This window comes from Schistocerca gregaria, chromosome 10 (assembly GCF_023897955.1).
Source record: "Schistocerca gregaria isolate iqSchGreg1 chromosome 10, iqSchGreg1.2, whole genome shotgun sequence".
Classification (NCBI taxonomy): domain Eukaryota; kingdom Metazoa; phylum Arthropoda; class Insecta; order Orthoptera; family Acrididae; genus Schistocerca; species Schistocerca gregaria.
The window spans coordinates 192,897,013-192,912,284 of record NC_064929.1 but is presented as its reverse complement, the minus strand read 5'-3'; the positions used below and the strand labels follow the sequence as shown (position 1 = coordinate 192,912,284).

At 41.8% G+C, this 15,272-nt stretch overlaps 1 protein-coding gene across 1 annotated transcript in view; it reads right to left on the bottom strand.

The window, feature by feature from the left end:
* Positions 1 to 2,374: 2,374 nt before the first annotated feature.
* LOC126293425 (F-box/LRR-repeat protein 7-like) overlaps positions 2,375 to 15,272 on the bottom strand; it is a 133,841-nt gene continuing 120,943 nt past the window's right edge. The window contains exons 7-8 of the mRNA XM_049986648.1: positions 8,551 to 8,775; positions 2,375 to 2,824 (exon numbers count right to left, since the gene is read on the bottom strand). Coding sequence (XP_049842605.1) covers positions 2,599 to 2,824; positions 8,551 to 8,775 — 451 coding nt within the window. The 3' untranslated portion in view covers positions 2,375 to 2,598. The remainder of the gene's footprint in view (positions 2,825 to 8,550; positions 8,776 to 15,272) is intronic.

The window sequence follows — 15,272 nt, the reverse complement described above, 5'->3', positions numbered from 1 at the left end:
CCTGATACCGATTTTTAAATATTTTTCTATAGAAAAACAACTGACAACACTATACTTTTTCGTTTACCTGAAGGCTAGGACACCCCCTTTCCCCAGCCATAGGCTCCTGTGTAAATAATGTGTACTACCAAAGGGTGTTGATGCTATAGTGCACCACAAAATAAATTTAAAAAATGCTAATTCTGTTAACTGTTGTGACATTTACTAACAATGTACTTTCTAATGATGTGTAAGTAAGGCCCAGAACCCGGAAATATTGAATGTGATGTTCGTTTGGGAAAGTGACATCGACTATTGAGTCTTAGGGGTAAGTTTAACTGAAAAATTTAAATATATTTGTGGACTCGGGCAGAATAATTTATTAAAACCAATAATATTTCTTTTCAAAATTTTAAAATATAAAATAAGTAACTAGATTACAATATATTCAAAAGTTGAGCATCAAGTACCTTCCCTCACCCCCTCCCCAACCCCCTTCATATTGCATGAGTTAAAGGTGTTAATATGTAAGAGAATTTCAGTCTCGTTTATAAATAATGTATAAGCTATGTTAGTTACTTCTGCATGTTACTTCCGCCTCTGTAGAATGATGAAATGCAGCAGTTCCCTCTTTCCCTCACACAGATGTTCACCCTGTACTGCTCCATCCAGTGCCAGTATCCAGAATACTGAAGACCAGTTTTAACAGTTGTGAGCCAGATTGTCTCGGGATACAAAACAAAGCTTTGCAAACATCTTTCCAAAATGAATTGGTGCATATGTTCAGGCCAGAGGGGGTACAATGGCTGCCAAGTTATTTGTAAATTTCATTTGATAATGGAATCACTGAAATATCATCACAAACCCTCTCAACCACTGAAGTTTCTTTTTATTTCCTCGTTCCCTTCTAGGTTCTTAACATTCTTTTCAAGCTATGCAGTATATGCATACAATGTCCTAGAAAACCACTGAGAAGCCACAGGTACAGATTTTATACACAAAAACAAGAAAAATCTGGTAAATATGGGCTCTAAAACGAATACCTTACGAGCTTCTTTGGAAATGTGAAAGATATCTCTTTTCCTTGTTGAGGAGTAGTGATGTGTTGCACACTTGCAAAGGTGAACAAATGTAAATAGCTCTTAAAGAATGCATCTGAGACCAGCATGTTTACTGGATTTTTTTGTTCGTTTGCTCCATATTACTTCTTCCCCAAATATGAAGAGCAAAGTTCTTACAGTAGAACACATATGTATCTTAACTCTTAAGGTATGAATTTTGGAGCCCATGCTCCAAAGACTTTTTTTCCTGTTTTGGTGCAAGGAAACTGTCCGTGTAGCTCGTGTCTAGGAGAATAAATTCAGGACATCAATCCACGTCCACATCCAACCCAACGAAATGACACTTAAAGTGCAATATACCTGCCACTAGGTCAATCATTTTACAGTAAACTTGAGTTGTAACACATACACACTACAGGCCAAAATCCTCTTAATGGACTTGACAATTCCTAGGATGTCAGATGCTTCTAATGCACCCGCATTTTTTACAACAATACATTAGACACAGTTAGCGCAGAGGCGTTAACATTACAACTTATTTTTGCTGCCGATTGCGTGATACAAGGTCAGTAATTTCCCATTAGAGCATAGACGCCCTGTGGTTTTGTTACATGACGTTTCTGAGCATGGGCTGTTATCCTCAATTTGTTCCTCAAGAAACCCTTACACCAGCCGGCCGCGCGGAATTAGCCGAGCGGTCTAAGGCGATGCACTCATGGACTGTGCGGCTGGTCCCGGCGGAGCTTCGAGTCCTACCTCGGGCATGGATGTGTGTGTTTGTCCTTAGGATAATTTAGGTTAAATAATTTGTAAGCTGAGGGACTGATGACCTTAGCAGTTAAGTTCCATAAGATTTCACACACACATTTACACCAGCCTGTTCCCACTTAATCCCACGAGGCGTGGTGAGTGCCCAGATCTTGCCTGCTGGGCCAGCACAACTGATGGTCTACCTGACACATTGCCCTAATGTACTGCATTCATGCCTAATTCTGCTGCACACACAAGACATTTACCCACCCCTATGGTGGGTGTTCAACCAATGAATTTGATTATGGAGGCTGCGGCCCAGTTCCCTGACTGCCACACTTCAGCCATTTGTCTACCTGTGTCTGTGAGCAGCACTTAATCTTGAACAACCTGATCTACATGAAGAGTGTTTTTCCATTACATCTCTCTTTCCTTTTATTGTTGGGGGAAGAGGAACTGTGAGCCCTTGACATAACAACAAGGGTTTGGAGACATCACTTCCTTCCATGCATTTCCAGAATACCTTGCAGTTACCTTATTGAAAAGTTTTTGGCTTTTGTCACATCAAACAATTACAGCAAAAGCAAATTTAAAAATAATGTTATAAAACTACACAACTTTTATCTGCATGCCATACTGTTGTCCAGGACAATACATAGGTCAGTAACAGAACTTGAAGAATATTAAATTTTGATTCATTTTCAGTTCCAACTAAGATCTGACAATCAGCGACTGTTATAGTTCCCTGTAGATACTATTTCACTAATTTTTTTCCTCTGAAAAGGCAACAAATATGTCACATTGACACTTAGCCAACACTGTCTTCCTCACTCTCTGAACTGTCATACTGTGCTCCATCCGAGTCATCTTCGTCATATTCTGCTTCCACATAATCTATATCACCCTCCAGTTCATCCTCAATCTCAGGTGGTTCGTGCTCTTTAATGGTGCCGTAGATTTTCAGGCTGGGCATCTGCTCTTTCAGTATATGCTGCGCTTCACTGTCCCCTATGCATGAGTAGACATACAGCTCCCTGTGACATGGAGAGAACATCTTCAACTTACAAAATACAGTCAACAAGACACTGTAGCTATCAGGATGTAAGAAAGTTAGAGTGCAATGCGCCTTCAACATAATTATACACGGATTACATGCTCCTAACAGACCAGGATTTGGAAGACACTGGACCACTGTATGGTTTAAGGAAATATTTTAGGAAATGTGTACCCTGTCCAGCCACATTAATGTGACCATCGATCAAAAACTGAATAACCACCATTTCTAGCACAGACTGCTTTGAGACATACACAGAGAGAGTCATTGAGGCTCTGGAAGCTGCTGACAGGAATTTGGAGCCATGCCAACTGCAGTGCTATGGCCCATTGTACCAGTTCTCTCAGCTCAGGGATCATGCCGCAGACAGCCCTATCGCGGTGGTCCCACAGACTGTCGATTGGATTTAAATCTGGAGAGTGTGGTGGCCTGATGAGTGTGATAAACTCATCCCAGTAGTCTTCAAACCAAGCACATACATTGTGAGCATTGTGCTGCTGGTAGATGTCATGGTGGCAAGGAAAGACAAATTGCATGTGAGGGTGAAACGGTTCCCATGAATAGATGCAACTTATAATGATACACTGTGCCTTCCCGAATCATGAGATCATTCAGAGAACGCCAAGAAAATATTCCCCTTCCAACGATTGTTGCAGTGTTTGCCCTGACATTTTACTCTGTACACACCAATGTCCATCTGTCCAATGGAACAAAAAGGTGATCATTTGAAAAGGTCTCCTGTCACGCACGACTCAGTGTATGCCCACTTGCGGTATTAGTGACCAAATTCCAGCCTTCATCGCTGATGAACAGCAATCAGCATGGGTGGACAGACCACATGATTGCTTTGGAGGTCCATATGCAACAAAGTTCACCAACCTGCCAATGAGGAGATACTATTGGTAGTCACTCAGTTCATCTGGTCACTCACTTGTTCAACAGCTGCACGTCTATTCCTCCATATGCATCCCTGCAGCCATCGTTCACTCCTGCCATCTGTCTTCTGTGGAGCACCACATTGGCCTTGACACCAGTTTTGGATAGCACCATGTTGCCATCCAGTTGAACCACAATGGCACGTGAACAGTTTACAAGCTTAGTGGTTTCTGAAATGCTTCCAGCCTTGGCCTGAAAGCCAACAATCATTTCCTTTTGGACATCAGGTAAAGTACGCTGTTTCCACATTGTGATTACGACTACAATGTTTTCCACATCCACCGTTTCCACATTGTGATTACGACTACAATGTTTTCCACATCCACCGTTTCCACATTGTGATTACAGCTACACTGTTTTCTACATCCACCGTTTCCTCATTGTGATTACGACTACAATGTTTTCCACATCCCCTGACATATTTTTATAGTGCTAGTGCTACCACCTGCCATCTGTGAGTGGCTGTTGCAATTTGACGTCGAACATAGGCAGTGGTCACATTAATGTGACTGGACTGTGTAGCTTTAGAAAAACCATAATCGAGCTGCTTTCAGATTGTAATTTACCTTTTAGATTAGATTAGATTTGCTTTCATTCCAATTGATCTGTAGTTAGGAGGTCCTCCAGGATGTAGAACATGTCAGAAAAACAACAATACATGACAAATATTTTCAACTCAAACAAATAAGCTAATGTACCATTCCACAAGTCCGAAGTGGCATGGTCGTCATTTTTTAATGAACGCTATATGAAAGAATCATTTTAGAAATACTAATGCACTGAATTTAAAATAAAAAAGTTTCTTATTTATTTATAAGGTAATAAACGTGTCATACAACTACTAAATACTTATTTACAATGAACACAAGTTAGATTGTACTTACACACACACACACACACACACACACACACACACACACACACACACACACACTTATTTACAATGAACACATTACTGCACTGAAATTGTGCAGAAGTTATATTGTACTTATATATATATAAATCAGTAAGTTCTACTGAGAAATTCATCAGTGGAGTAGAAGGAGTTGGCCACCAAAAATCCTTTAGGCTTTTTTTTAAAACTGAATTGCATTGGTTGTTAAGCTTTTTATGGCTGCTGGCAAATTATTGAAAATATGTGTTCCTGAATAATGCACACCTTTTTGCACAAGACTAAGTGACTTTAAATCCTTGTGAAGATTATTCTTATTTCTAGTATTGATTCCATGAATTGAGCTGTTGGTATGAAAAAGTGATATATTTTTAATGACAAATTTCATTAAGGAATAAATATTTTGGGAAGCAGTAGTTAGTATCCCTAGTTCTCTAAACAGTCCCTGTGACAGTTCAGCCAAGTGGATTGTTCCCTGAGATATGGAGCTTTATTCAAGACTGTCAGTTTTAATATGTTCTAATTTTAAATGTAATACTTTCAAAATTTCTGTGACACAGTCTCATGGCTCTAAATTTTCTGATTCCAAAAACCAATTAATATAGAGTCATCAAATTTCAGGAATACATTTGTCTTTCTAATAGCGCAGCATCACAGGTTAATGTAAGCGTGATATAAGTTGTTGCAAATGAAAAATACTGGTACACTAATAACCAATGTGACCGCCAGAATGTTGACTGCAAGGATGCAAACGTGCATGCATTGTGTTTTTTGCAGGTACCTGATGTCAGTTTGTGGGATGGAGTTCCATTGCTTTTGCACTTGGTCGGTCAATACAGGGACAGTTAATACTGGTTGTAGATGACGCTGGACTTATCGCCTGATGATGTCCAATATGTGCTCGATTGGAGACGGATTTGGTGATTGAGCAGGCCAAGGGAACATGTTGACGACCTGTTGAGGATGTTGAGTTATAGGAGTGGTATGAGGGCAAGCGTTTTCCTGTTGGAAAACAACCCCTGCAATGGTTTTCATTAATGGCAGGACAACAGTTTGAACCACCATACTGACGTACAAATTTGCAGTCAGGCTGTGTGTGGTAAACCACGAGAGTGCTTCTGCTGTCGTACAAAATAGCACCCCTTACCGTAAACTCAGATACAGGTGCAACTTGTGTAGCATGCAGATAGGTTGGTTGCACGCCCTCCACTGGCCTCCTTCTAACTAACATACCACCATCACTGGCACCGAGGCAGAACCAGCTTTTACCGGCAAACACGACAGACCTACACCCTGCCATCCAGTGAGCTCTAACTTGACATCTCTGAAGCCGCAAATGATGGTGGTTTTGAGTCAGTGGAATACACGCTATAGGCACACTGGCTCAGAGCTGCCCTTGAAGTAATCGATTTGTTATGTCTGTTGTGACACAATGGTGCCAACAGCTGTCCACATTGCTGTGCCGATGCAGTACGATGCGCCAGAGCTGTACGCCGAACACGATGGTCTTCCATCTCAGGAGAGCCATGTGGCCGTACAGAAACTGGTCTGGTTGTGACCGTACATTGGTCTTCTTGTGACTATACACTCTCGTGACCACTGCTGCCAGCAATCGCACAAGAAATTTCCAGGTTCTCGTATCCCTGTTACACGGTCTGTTTTAAAATTCAGTGAGGTGTTGATAATGGCGTCTTTGTCACCTTACAGGCATTCTTGACTAACATCAACTTACTACATCCAATCTCAAAGGCAACTAATGTACACGACCGTTACAGCGTGTGTTTGAAGAAAACCTGATTTACATCGTCATAGTGGCGCTACTAGCACATCTCTTCTACAACTGGCACGAATTTTGAATTGGCATCACCTTTCAGATGCAGAGAAACGCCTGCCAACTTCCTGTACGGTGTTGCGAACTTTTTCACCGAGCGAGGTGGCGCAGTGGTTACACACTGGACTCGCATTCGGGAGGACGACGGTTCAATCCCGCGTCCGGCCATCCTGGTTTAGGTTTTCAGTGATTTCCCTAAATCGCTCCAGGCAAATGCTGGGATGGTTCCTTTGAAACGGAACGGCCGACTTCCCCGTCCTTCGCTAATCTGATGAGATTGATGACCTCGCAGTTTGGACTCTTCCCCCAAACAACCAAACCAACCAAGCGAACTTTTTCCATCACTGTATTTACTACACTACTGGGCATTAAATATGCTACACCACGAAGATGACGTGCTACAGACGTGAACTTTAACCGTCAGGAAGAAGATGCTGTGATATGCAAATGATTAGCTTTTCACAGCATTCACACAAGGTTGGCGCCGGTGGCGACACCTACAACGTGCTGACATGGGGAAAGCTTCCAACCGATTTCTCATACACAAACAGCAGTTGAGCGGCGTTGCCTGGTGAAACGTTGTTGTGATGCCTCGTGTAAGGAGGAGAAATTTGTACCACCACGTTTCCGACTTTGATAAAGGTCGGATTGAAGCGTACCGCGATTGCGGTTTATCGTATCGCGACATTGCTGCTCGGGTTGATCCAGATCGAATGACTGTTGGCAGAATATCGAATCGGTGGGTCCAGGAAGGTAATAGGGAACGCCGTGCTGGATCCCAACAGCCTCGTATCACTAGCAGTCGATATGACAGGCATCTTATCCGCATGGCTGTAACGGATCGTGCAGCCAAGTCTCGATCCTTGAGTCAACAGATGCGGACGTTTGCAAGACAACAAACATCAGCACGAATAGTTCGACGACGTTTGCAGCAGCATGGACTATCAGCTCGGAGACCAATGCTGCGGTTACCCTTGACGCTGCATCACAGACAGGAGTGCCTGCGATGGTGTACTCAACGACGAACCTGGGTGCACGAAAGGCAAAACGTCATTTTTTCGGATGAATGCTGGATCTGTTTACAGCATCATGGTGGTCGTATCCATGTTTGGCGACATCGCGGAGAACGCACATTGGAAGCGTGTATTCGTCATCGCCATACTGGCGTATCACCAGGCGTGATGGTATGGGGTGCCATTGGTTACACTTCTCGGTCACATCTTGTTCGCACTGACGGCACTTAGAACAGTGGACGTTACATTTCACATGTGTTACGACCCGTGGCTCTACCCTTCATTCGATCCCTGGGAAACCCTACATTTAAGCAGGATAATGCACGACCGCATGTTGCAAGTCCTGTACGGACCATTCTGGATACAGAAAATGTTCGATTGCTGCCCTGGCCAGCACATTGTCCAGATCTCTCACCAACTGAAAACGTGTGGTCAATTGCGGCCGAGTAACTGGCTCGTCACAATACGCCATTAACTACTCTTGATGATCTGTGGTATCGTGTTGAAGCGGCATGTGCAGCTGTACTTGTACACGCCATCCAAGCTCTGCTTGACTCAGTGCCCAGGCTTGTCAAGGCTGTTATTACGGCCAGAGGTGGTTGTTCGGGGTACTGGTTTCTCAGGATCTGTACAGCCAAATTTGGTGAAAATGTAATCACATGTCAGTTCTAGTATAATATATTTTTCCAATGAATACACGTTTATCATCTGCATTTCTTCTTGGTGTAGCAATTTTAATGGCCAGTAGTGTATTACGCGTAGGAAAAATAATTTAGAGTAACCCTGCAGATAGGGAATATCTAACCACATTGGGGCAGCTGGTGGAAACTTGTAAAAAAAGAGATGAAATCGTTATTTTAAAAAAATCATGGGTTCTGCATCCCAGATAAAGGCAGAATACACTTGGGCCTGTAAGGAAATTCATTCACGATTCCACCTGAAGTGGTACTTGCTAAACAGGAGAAGAGAGTACGTATCTATTCACAGTATAAATATGTTCTGATTGTCTGCTACATGCATAGAACTTTTCTTACCTGAGATTCACTAGCTTGCCCGCAAACTTATCAAACGGCATTCCAGTAAGAGACGAATTATTGAGCGTCAGGCAGCGGATACTAGACAACTGGAGGATACTGCTCAGACCTGGCTGCAACATTGGAAACTCCATGTATTCCATCACCAACGTGTGAAGTCGTGGAAGCCTGGCAAGGCAGGGTATCAGAGCTCCACCGAGACCTTCGCAACCTGACACATCCAGTCTGGAACAAACCACAAGCGTCGTATCGTTCGTCTGGGAATAACCTGGCAAAGAAAAATCTAATGCGTTTTAATCCTAGAGATCATCTGTGAAACAGAGCTTCTTACGAGGAAGACGACAAAAAAAAGATACTTCTCTATAGATAACGATCACCTAAATTACAGTAAAGTCTAACTGTACAAAAAGGAAAGTTCGTCTGATAAATCTATAAAACTGCCTATAGACACATACTCTGCTCAGCATTTGCTAAGGAACAGAAACATTGTTGGACATGAATAAACATAGGAAATGTTGGACGCGTCAAACACAGTGCATATGTAATAGAGTTGGAATGGTATATGAGGGTGGTTTGAAAAGTTTGCGGTATCACCACGAGAGGTCAGCGCTAGCGCAACGAGTTGTTCATGTGATATTCATTGGACTGTTGCCTGTAAACAAGTGACACGTCAGTGCTCTTGGAAGAGGGCTGAGGCCGTGACGTAGCTCTTTTGTTGTTCCCCTGTAGTGATTGCGAAGACGGAAAAAAAATCCAGATTCGATCAGTGATTAAGTACTTCATAAAGAAAGGTATGAAACCAAAGGACATTCATGCCAATTGGCTCTGAGCACTATGGGACTTAACATCTGTGGTCATCAGTCCACTAGAATTTAGAAATACTTAAACCTAACGAACCTAAGGACATCACACACATCCATGCCCGAGGCAGGATTCGAACCTGCGACCGTAGCAGTCGCGCGGTTCCGGACTGAGCGCCTAGAACCGCTAGGCCACCGCGGTCGGCATTCATGCCAATTTCCAGAATACACTGGGGGACTCTGCTCCTTCATATTCAAGTGTTTCCAAGTGGACAAATGAATTTAAATTTGGTTGAGAGAGCTTAGATGATGATCCGGGCAGTGGTCGGCCAAGATGTGTCACTACTCCAGAAATTACTGCAAAAGTGCACAAAATGGTCGTGGAGGATCACCGATTCAATGTGCGTGAAATTGCTCACGCTTGCCAGATGTCATCTGAAAGGGTATATCACATTTTAAATGAAGAATTAGAAATGAAAAAATTAGCTGGAAGGTGGATGATATCGGAACAACGCATGGCTCGTTTTAGGAGAAACGAACAAGACTTTTCGCACGGGTTTGTGCCCACAGATGAAACTTGGGTGCACTACTATACCGCAGAGACAAAAGAACAGCCAAAGCAGTGAAAACATGCTGTTTCTCCGCCACAAAAGAAAGCAAAGACGATTCCTTCGGTGGGAAAGGTCATGTCATCAGTGTTCTGTGACGCGAAGGGGAACCTATTTGTAGGTTATTTCCCCACTGGGCAAACAATTACTGAAGAATAGTATGCTAACCTCCTACACAAATTGCAACCAAGGATACGCGAAGAAAGCTAAGATTACCAAGGAAGAAAGTCATCTTCCATCAAGACAATGCGCGCTCCAACACATGTACCGTAACCGTGGCAAAATTACACGAACTAATATATGAATTGTTGCCACACCCGCCTTATTCACATGATATGGCTCCGTCAGACTCCCATCTCTTTCCAAAACTGAACATTTTTCTTGGTGGACGAAGATTCACTTCGAACAAAGAACTAATAGCTGGATTTGACAACTGATTTGCAGGCCTGGAGGAAACTCGTTTTCGATATGCTATCAAGGCACTGGAACATCATTGGACCAAGTGGATTTATCTACAAGGAGACTACATTGAACAATAAAAAAAAGTTTCAGTGATGTAAGTGCTTTCTTTCTATTCAGTTCTGAGAACTTTTGAAACGACCCTCGTATTTACAAATGGTACAGCTTTCACTACATAAGAGTCAGGAAAACATATATAAATAACAATCACATTTGTCATATGTCAGACTCCCAATATGAGACTTTAAGTAACGAATATGCCCTCATCAGGCACTAATGCACATTTTGCGCTTATTATTCATGCTAGTATGAGACAGGCGAAATACCCTCAGACTTCAAGAAGAATATAATAAATCCAATCCCAAAGAAAGCAGGTGTTGACAGATGTGAAAATTATCGAACTATCAGTTTAATAAGTCACAGCTGCAACATACTAACACGAATTCTTTACAGACGTATGGAAAAACTAGTAGAAGCCGACCTCTGGGAAGATCAGTTTGGATTCCGTAGAAATGTTGGAACACATGAGGCAATACTTACCCTACGACTTATCTTAGAAGCTAGATTAAGGAAGGGCAAACCCACGTTTCTAGCATTTGTAGACTTAGAGAAAGCTTTTGACAATGTTGACTGGAATACTCTCTTTAAAATTCTGAAGGTGGCAGGGGTAAAATATAGGGAGCGAAAGGCTATTTACAATTTGTACAGAAACCAGATGGCAGTTATAAGAGTCGAGGGACATGAAAGGGAAGCAGTGGTTGGAAAGGGAGTGAGACAGGGTTGTAGTCTATCCCCAATGTTATTCAATCTGTATATTGAGCAAGCAGTAAAGGAAACAAAAGAAAAATTTGGAGTAGGTATTAAAATCCATGGAGAAAAAATAAAAACTTTGCGGTTCGACGATGACATCGTAATTCTGTCAGAGACAGCAAAAGACTTGGAAGAGCAGTTGAACGGAATGGATAGTGTCTTGAAAGGAGGATATAAGATGAACATCAACAAAAGCAAAACGAGAATAATGGAATGTAGTCGAATTAAGTCGGGTGATGCTGAGGGAATTAGATTAGGAAATGAGACACTTAAAGTAGTAAAGGAGTTTTGCTATTTGGGGAGCAAAATAACTGATGATGTTCGAAGTAGAGAGGATATAAAATGTAGACTGGCAATGGCAAGGAAAGCGTTTCTGAAGAAGAGAAATTTGTTAACATCGAGTATTGATTCAAGTGTCAGGAAGTCATTTCTAAAAGTATTTGTATGGAGTGTAGCCATGTATGGAACTGAAACATGGACGATGAATAGTTTGGACAAGAAGAAAATAGAAGCTTTCGAAATGTGGTGCTACAGAAGAATGTTGAAGATTAGATGGGTAGATCACATAACTAATGAGGAAGTATTGAATAGGATTGGGGAGAAGAGAAGTTTGTGGCACAACTTGACCAGAAGAAGGAATCGGTTGGTAGGACATGTTCTGAGGCATCAAGGGATCACCAATTTAGTATTGGAGGGCAGCGTAGAGGGTAAAAATCGTAGAGGGAGACCAAGAGATGACTGCACTAAGCAGATTCAGGAGGATGTGTGTTGCAGTGGGTTCTGGGAGATGAAGAAGCTTGCACAGGATAGGTTAGCATGGAGAGCTGCATCAAACCAGGCTCAGGACTGAAGACCATAACAACATTCATGCTAGTCGCCAAACTATTGAGGAGGCCTTGGGAATGATCTGCCAGTCCTCTCTCAAGCCAGTTTTCAGTTTTTTCATGGATTTGGGAAACGTATCTTCGTTGAGGAACACGTCTGCCAAGAGCATTTCAGGCATGCTCTATAGAGCTTAGGTCCAGTGAGTAAAGAGGCCACTCCCTATGCTCGGTATCTTCACTTTCCAGTGTGTCGGACACCTCAGTGGTCCTGTGTGGGTGGGCATTGTCACCCATAGACAGGAAGTCGGGACCTACCACGTCCGTAAACAGACAGACATGATCTAGAATCATCTCCCTACAATACTGCATTGCTGCAATTGTACCTCGTGCAAAGATATGCAGCTGTGTTTGGCTATTGTGCATAATGCCTTTAAATGCCTTTTTCCATAAAAGTGAATGAAGTTGAGTATTTTAAAAGGTGCTCAACCTCTGTAGTATCAATATAACCATATTCTTTGTAAGTCGGTGTTTGAGACAAGAGATGTTGCTCTAAGTCAGAGAGTAGCAAGCAGTGTGTATTGGACAGTCTGGCAATGTACTCGGTTTGAAAAGGATGAAAGCTAGCGTGGCGTGTATTGGTGGTAGCACTATTTAAGAAGGATATTGTAATAATATGTTTTGAGGAAAAATAGTGAGCAAATGAAATGATATGAATGGAAGAATGAGAAAAGCCAATTTCTAAGGTAATGTCTTTTTATACAGAGTCCGCCAGAAAAATGTATACACACTTTGAGGAACAAAAAGTATCACTTATCTGTTTGTTTTGCACTTAATAATTGATCACACTTGTTGTACTTAATAATTGATCACACATGTTGTACGACCTTCAGTTTAGCACATAGTTACTGTAAATATTCAAAATGTCCACCATTGGCGGCTATATACATAACAGAACGACGAGCGGTCGCCGCAACTACGTCAGTCAATGTTACAATGGAGACTGCTGCACACTTCGCTGTAGTGCCCTGGTGAAGTTCCTCCAGCCTGCGTGGCTTACGTCGATAGACGTTATCTTTCACAGTTCCCCACAAATAAAAGTCCATAGGTGTTACATCTGGCGACCATGGAGGAAACTCAATGGGCCCTCTTCGTCCAATCTAATGCCCTGGATAACTGTCATCCAGGAAAGCTCGTATGGCTAGATAGTAGAGTGGTGGTACCCCATCCTGTTGGTAGACCACTTCATCAGCTCCATAAAGTGCACGTATACCTGACAAAACTGATGTGCCTCACATTTCCAGGTACACTTCTCAAGTGACAGTAGCATCAAAGAAAAAAGGTCCTACTAAGCTCCTAGATGATAGTCCACACTATACATGAATCCCTGGTAGATTGACCGCTTTATCCACATAAACATGCGGATTTTCCGGTGCCCATTAAACACTGTTGTGCCGATTCACGGTTCCATTAAGTTTAAATTGTGCCTCGTCACTTTACACTACCTTCATCACAAATTGTTCGTCATCAGTTACCATTTGCTGATATCATTCGCAAAATTGCATTCGGCGATCAGGATTGTCATCATTAATCGCGTGCAGTAATCGGGAATGTAAACTTTCCACTTTGCAGTTTTCAGAATTCTTCGTACACTTGTACTGCAAACCCACACTTCAAGAGCACATTGCGTAGCAGACTTCTGGGGAGAATTAACAAACGTTTCCAACACGAGAGCCGAAGAAGCAGGACTTGTAGCTGTACGCTGTCTTCCTGATCGTCCTTTGTGAATATCATCAATCGTTCCACGCAATTCAAACGTGTCAATGATGCGTTTAATTGTTAGGCGGGTCCGCGGTTCCGTTTCAAACTCCTGCCTCCACTGACGTTGCACTTCAACACCATTATCAAACTTGACAAACCTCCTCAGAATACATTTTCGTTGGTCGAATGTCAAGCGCATCTTGTTTTCTCAAACCTTGATGAAAGTACTAACATCTTTGGAGCCAAAGACCATACTACAACACACTCGTAACTGTTTATTATTGTTACAGCATTGCTTATGGTTGAAGTTTGCTGTAGAAATTTTATACTGCAACATGGGGTCTTGTCTTGTAATTAAAACTCGTCAAGGAAGGCAACTGTACACAGGAAAGTTGTTAAGAAAAAATTTGCTGATTTGTCTAGGTGTGAGAACTTTATCAAAATGTATGTTGCTGTCATATCTTAATGAAGCATAGTTAAACATAAGAGTTTTTGTTCTCCCTTATCACTCATTAAGATTAGTTCCCTCTTTTTATTTACTTTCATGACTTTTGTTTGCACACTCGTTTTGCACATAGCAAGTTGTCTACTGACAAGGATATTTCTATCACTTTGTAAGATATCATCTTGCATTGCACATCGCAAGTACAACAAAGAAAAATTGATTTTTGACAGTCTCATCATTATTCCTAACAGTGACAGGTTGCAGATCAGACGAACATTTCGTGCGCACATGTAGGCCAAGAAAATTAATTACAATCGAAGTTCATGTCCATTGTAAGGCACAGTGATTTTCATTGTGTTTTTTTTTTTTTAAGTATCTGTATCAGTTCTGAGGCTTAACACCAGTAAAAGATTTCAGTAAAGTGCTACTTTGTGAGTTTCCAAGCAGTTTTACGATAAAAGTCAGATGCGTCAATATCTATGTTTATTTGCTAAGTAATTACAATAATAGTTCTGGTACAGTGGCTGATTGCAAGACTAAAGATAAAGATTAGCAATATTCAGGGTCGACATTTTAAAATGAATCGTTTGGTCTTCAGTCAGATGGCGTATATTCATTTCATTCAAAACGGATTGCTTTCACGCAGACGATTTGTTTGATGTGTTTGATGTACAGACTGGTCTGGATTTCGCATCGTGTAGCGTGAGCTCCATACATTTCCATTCGAAATTAATTTTTTATGCAGTTCTCTAGCCCTACACCAAAATTTACACATTTCGATGTCAAAATAAGTTTTACACATTTCTCAGATACCAACCTGACACTTGTGGGACACGAGCATAAGTTTTACACATAACTTCAACCTGTCCACACCACAATGCCTAGGCCATACCTATGGCATTCAGGAACATTCTGTGGTATGACACTTGGAAATCACTCATGAAAAATATATCAGTAGTACAGCAGATGCAAGAATATGACGGCAAACATCTGGTGTCTGTTATAAAGGAAGATCTTG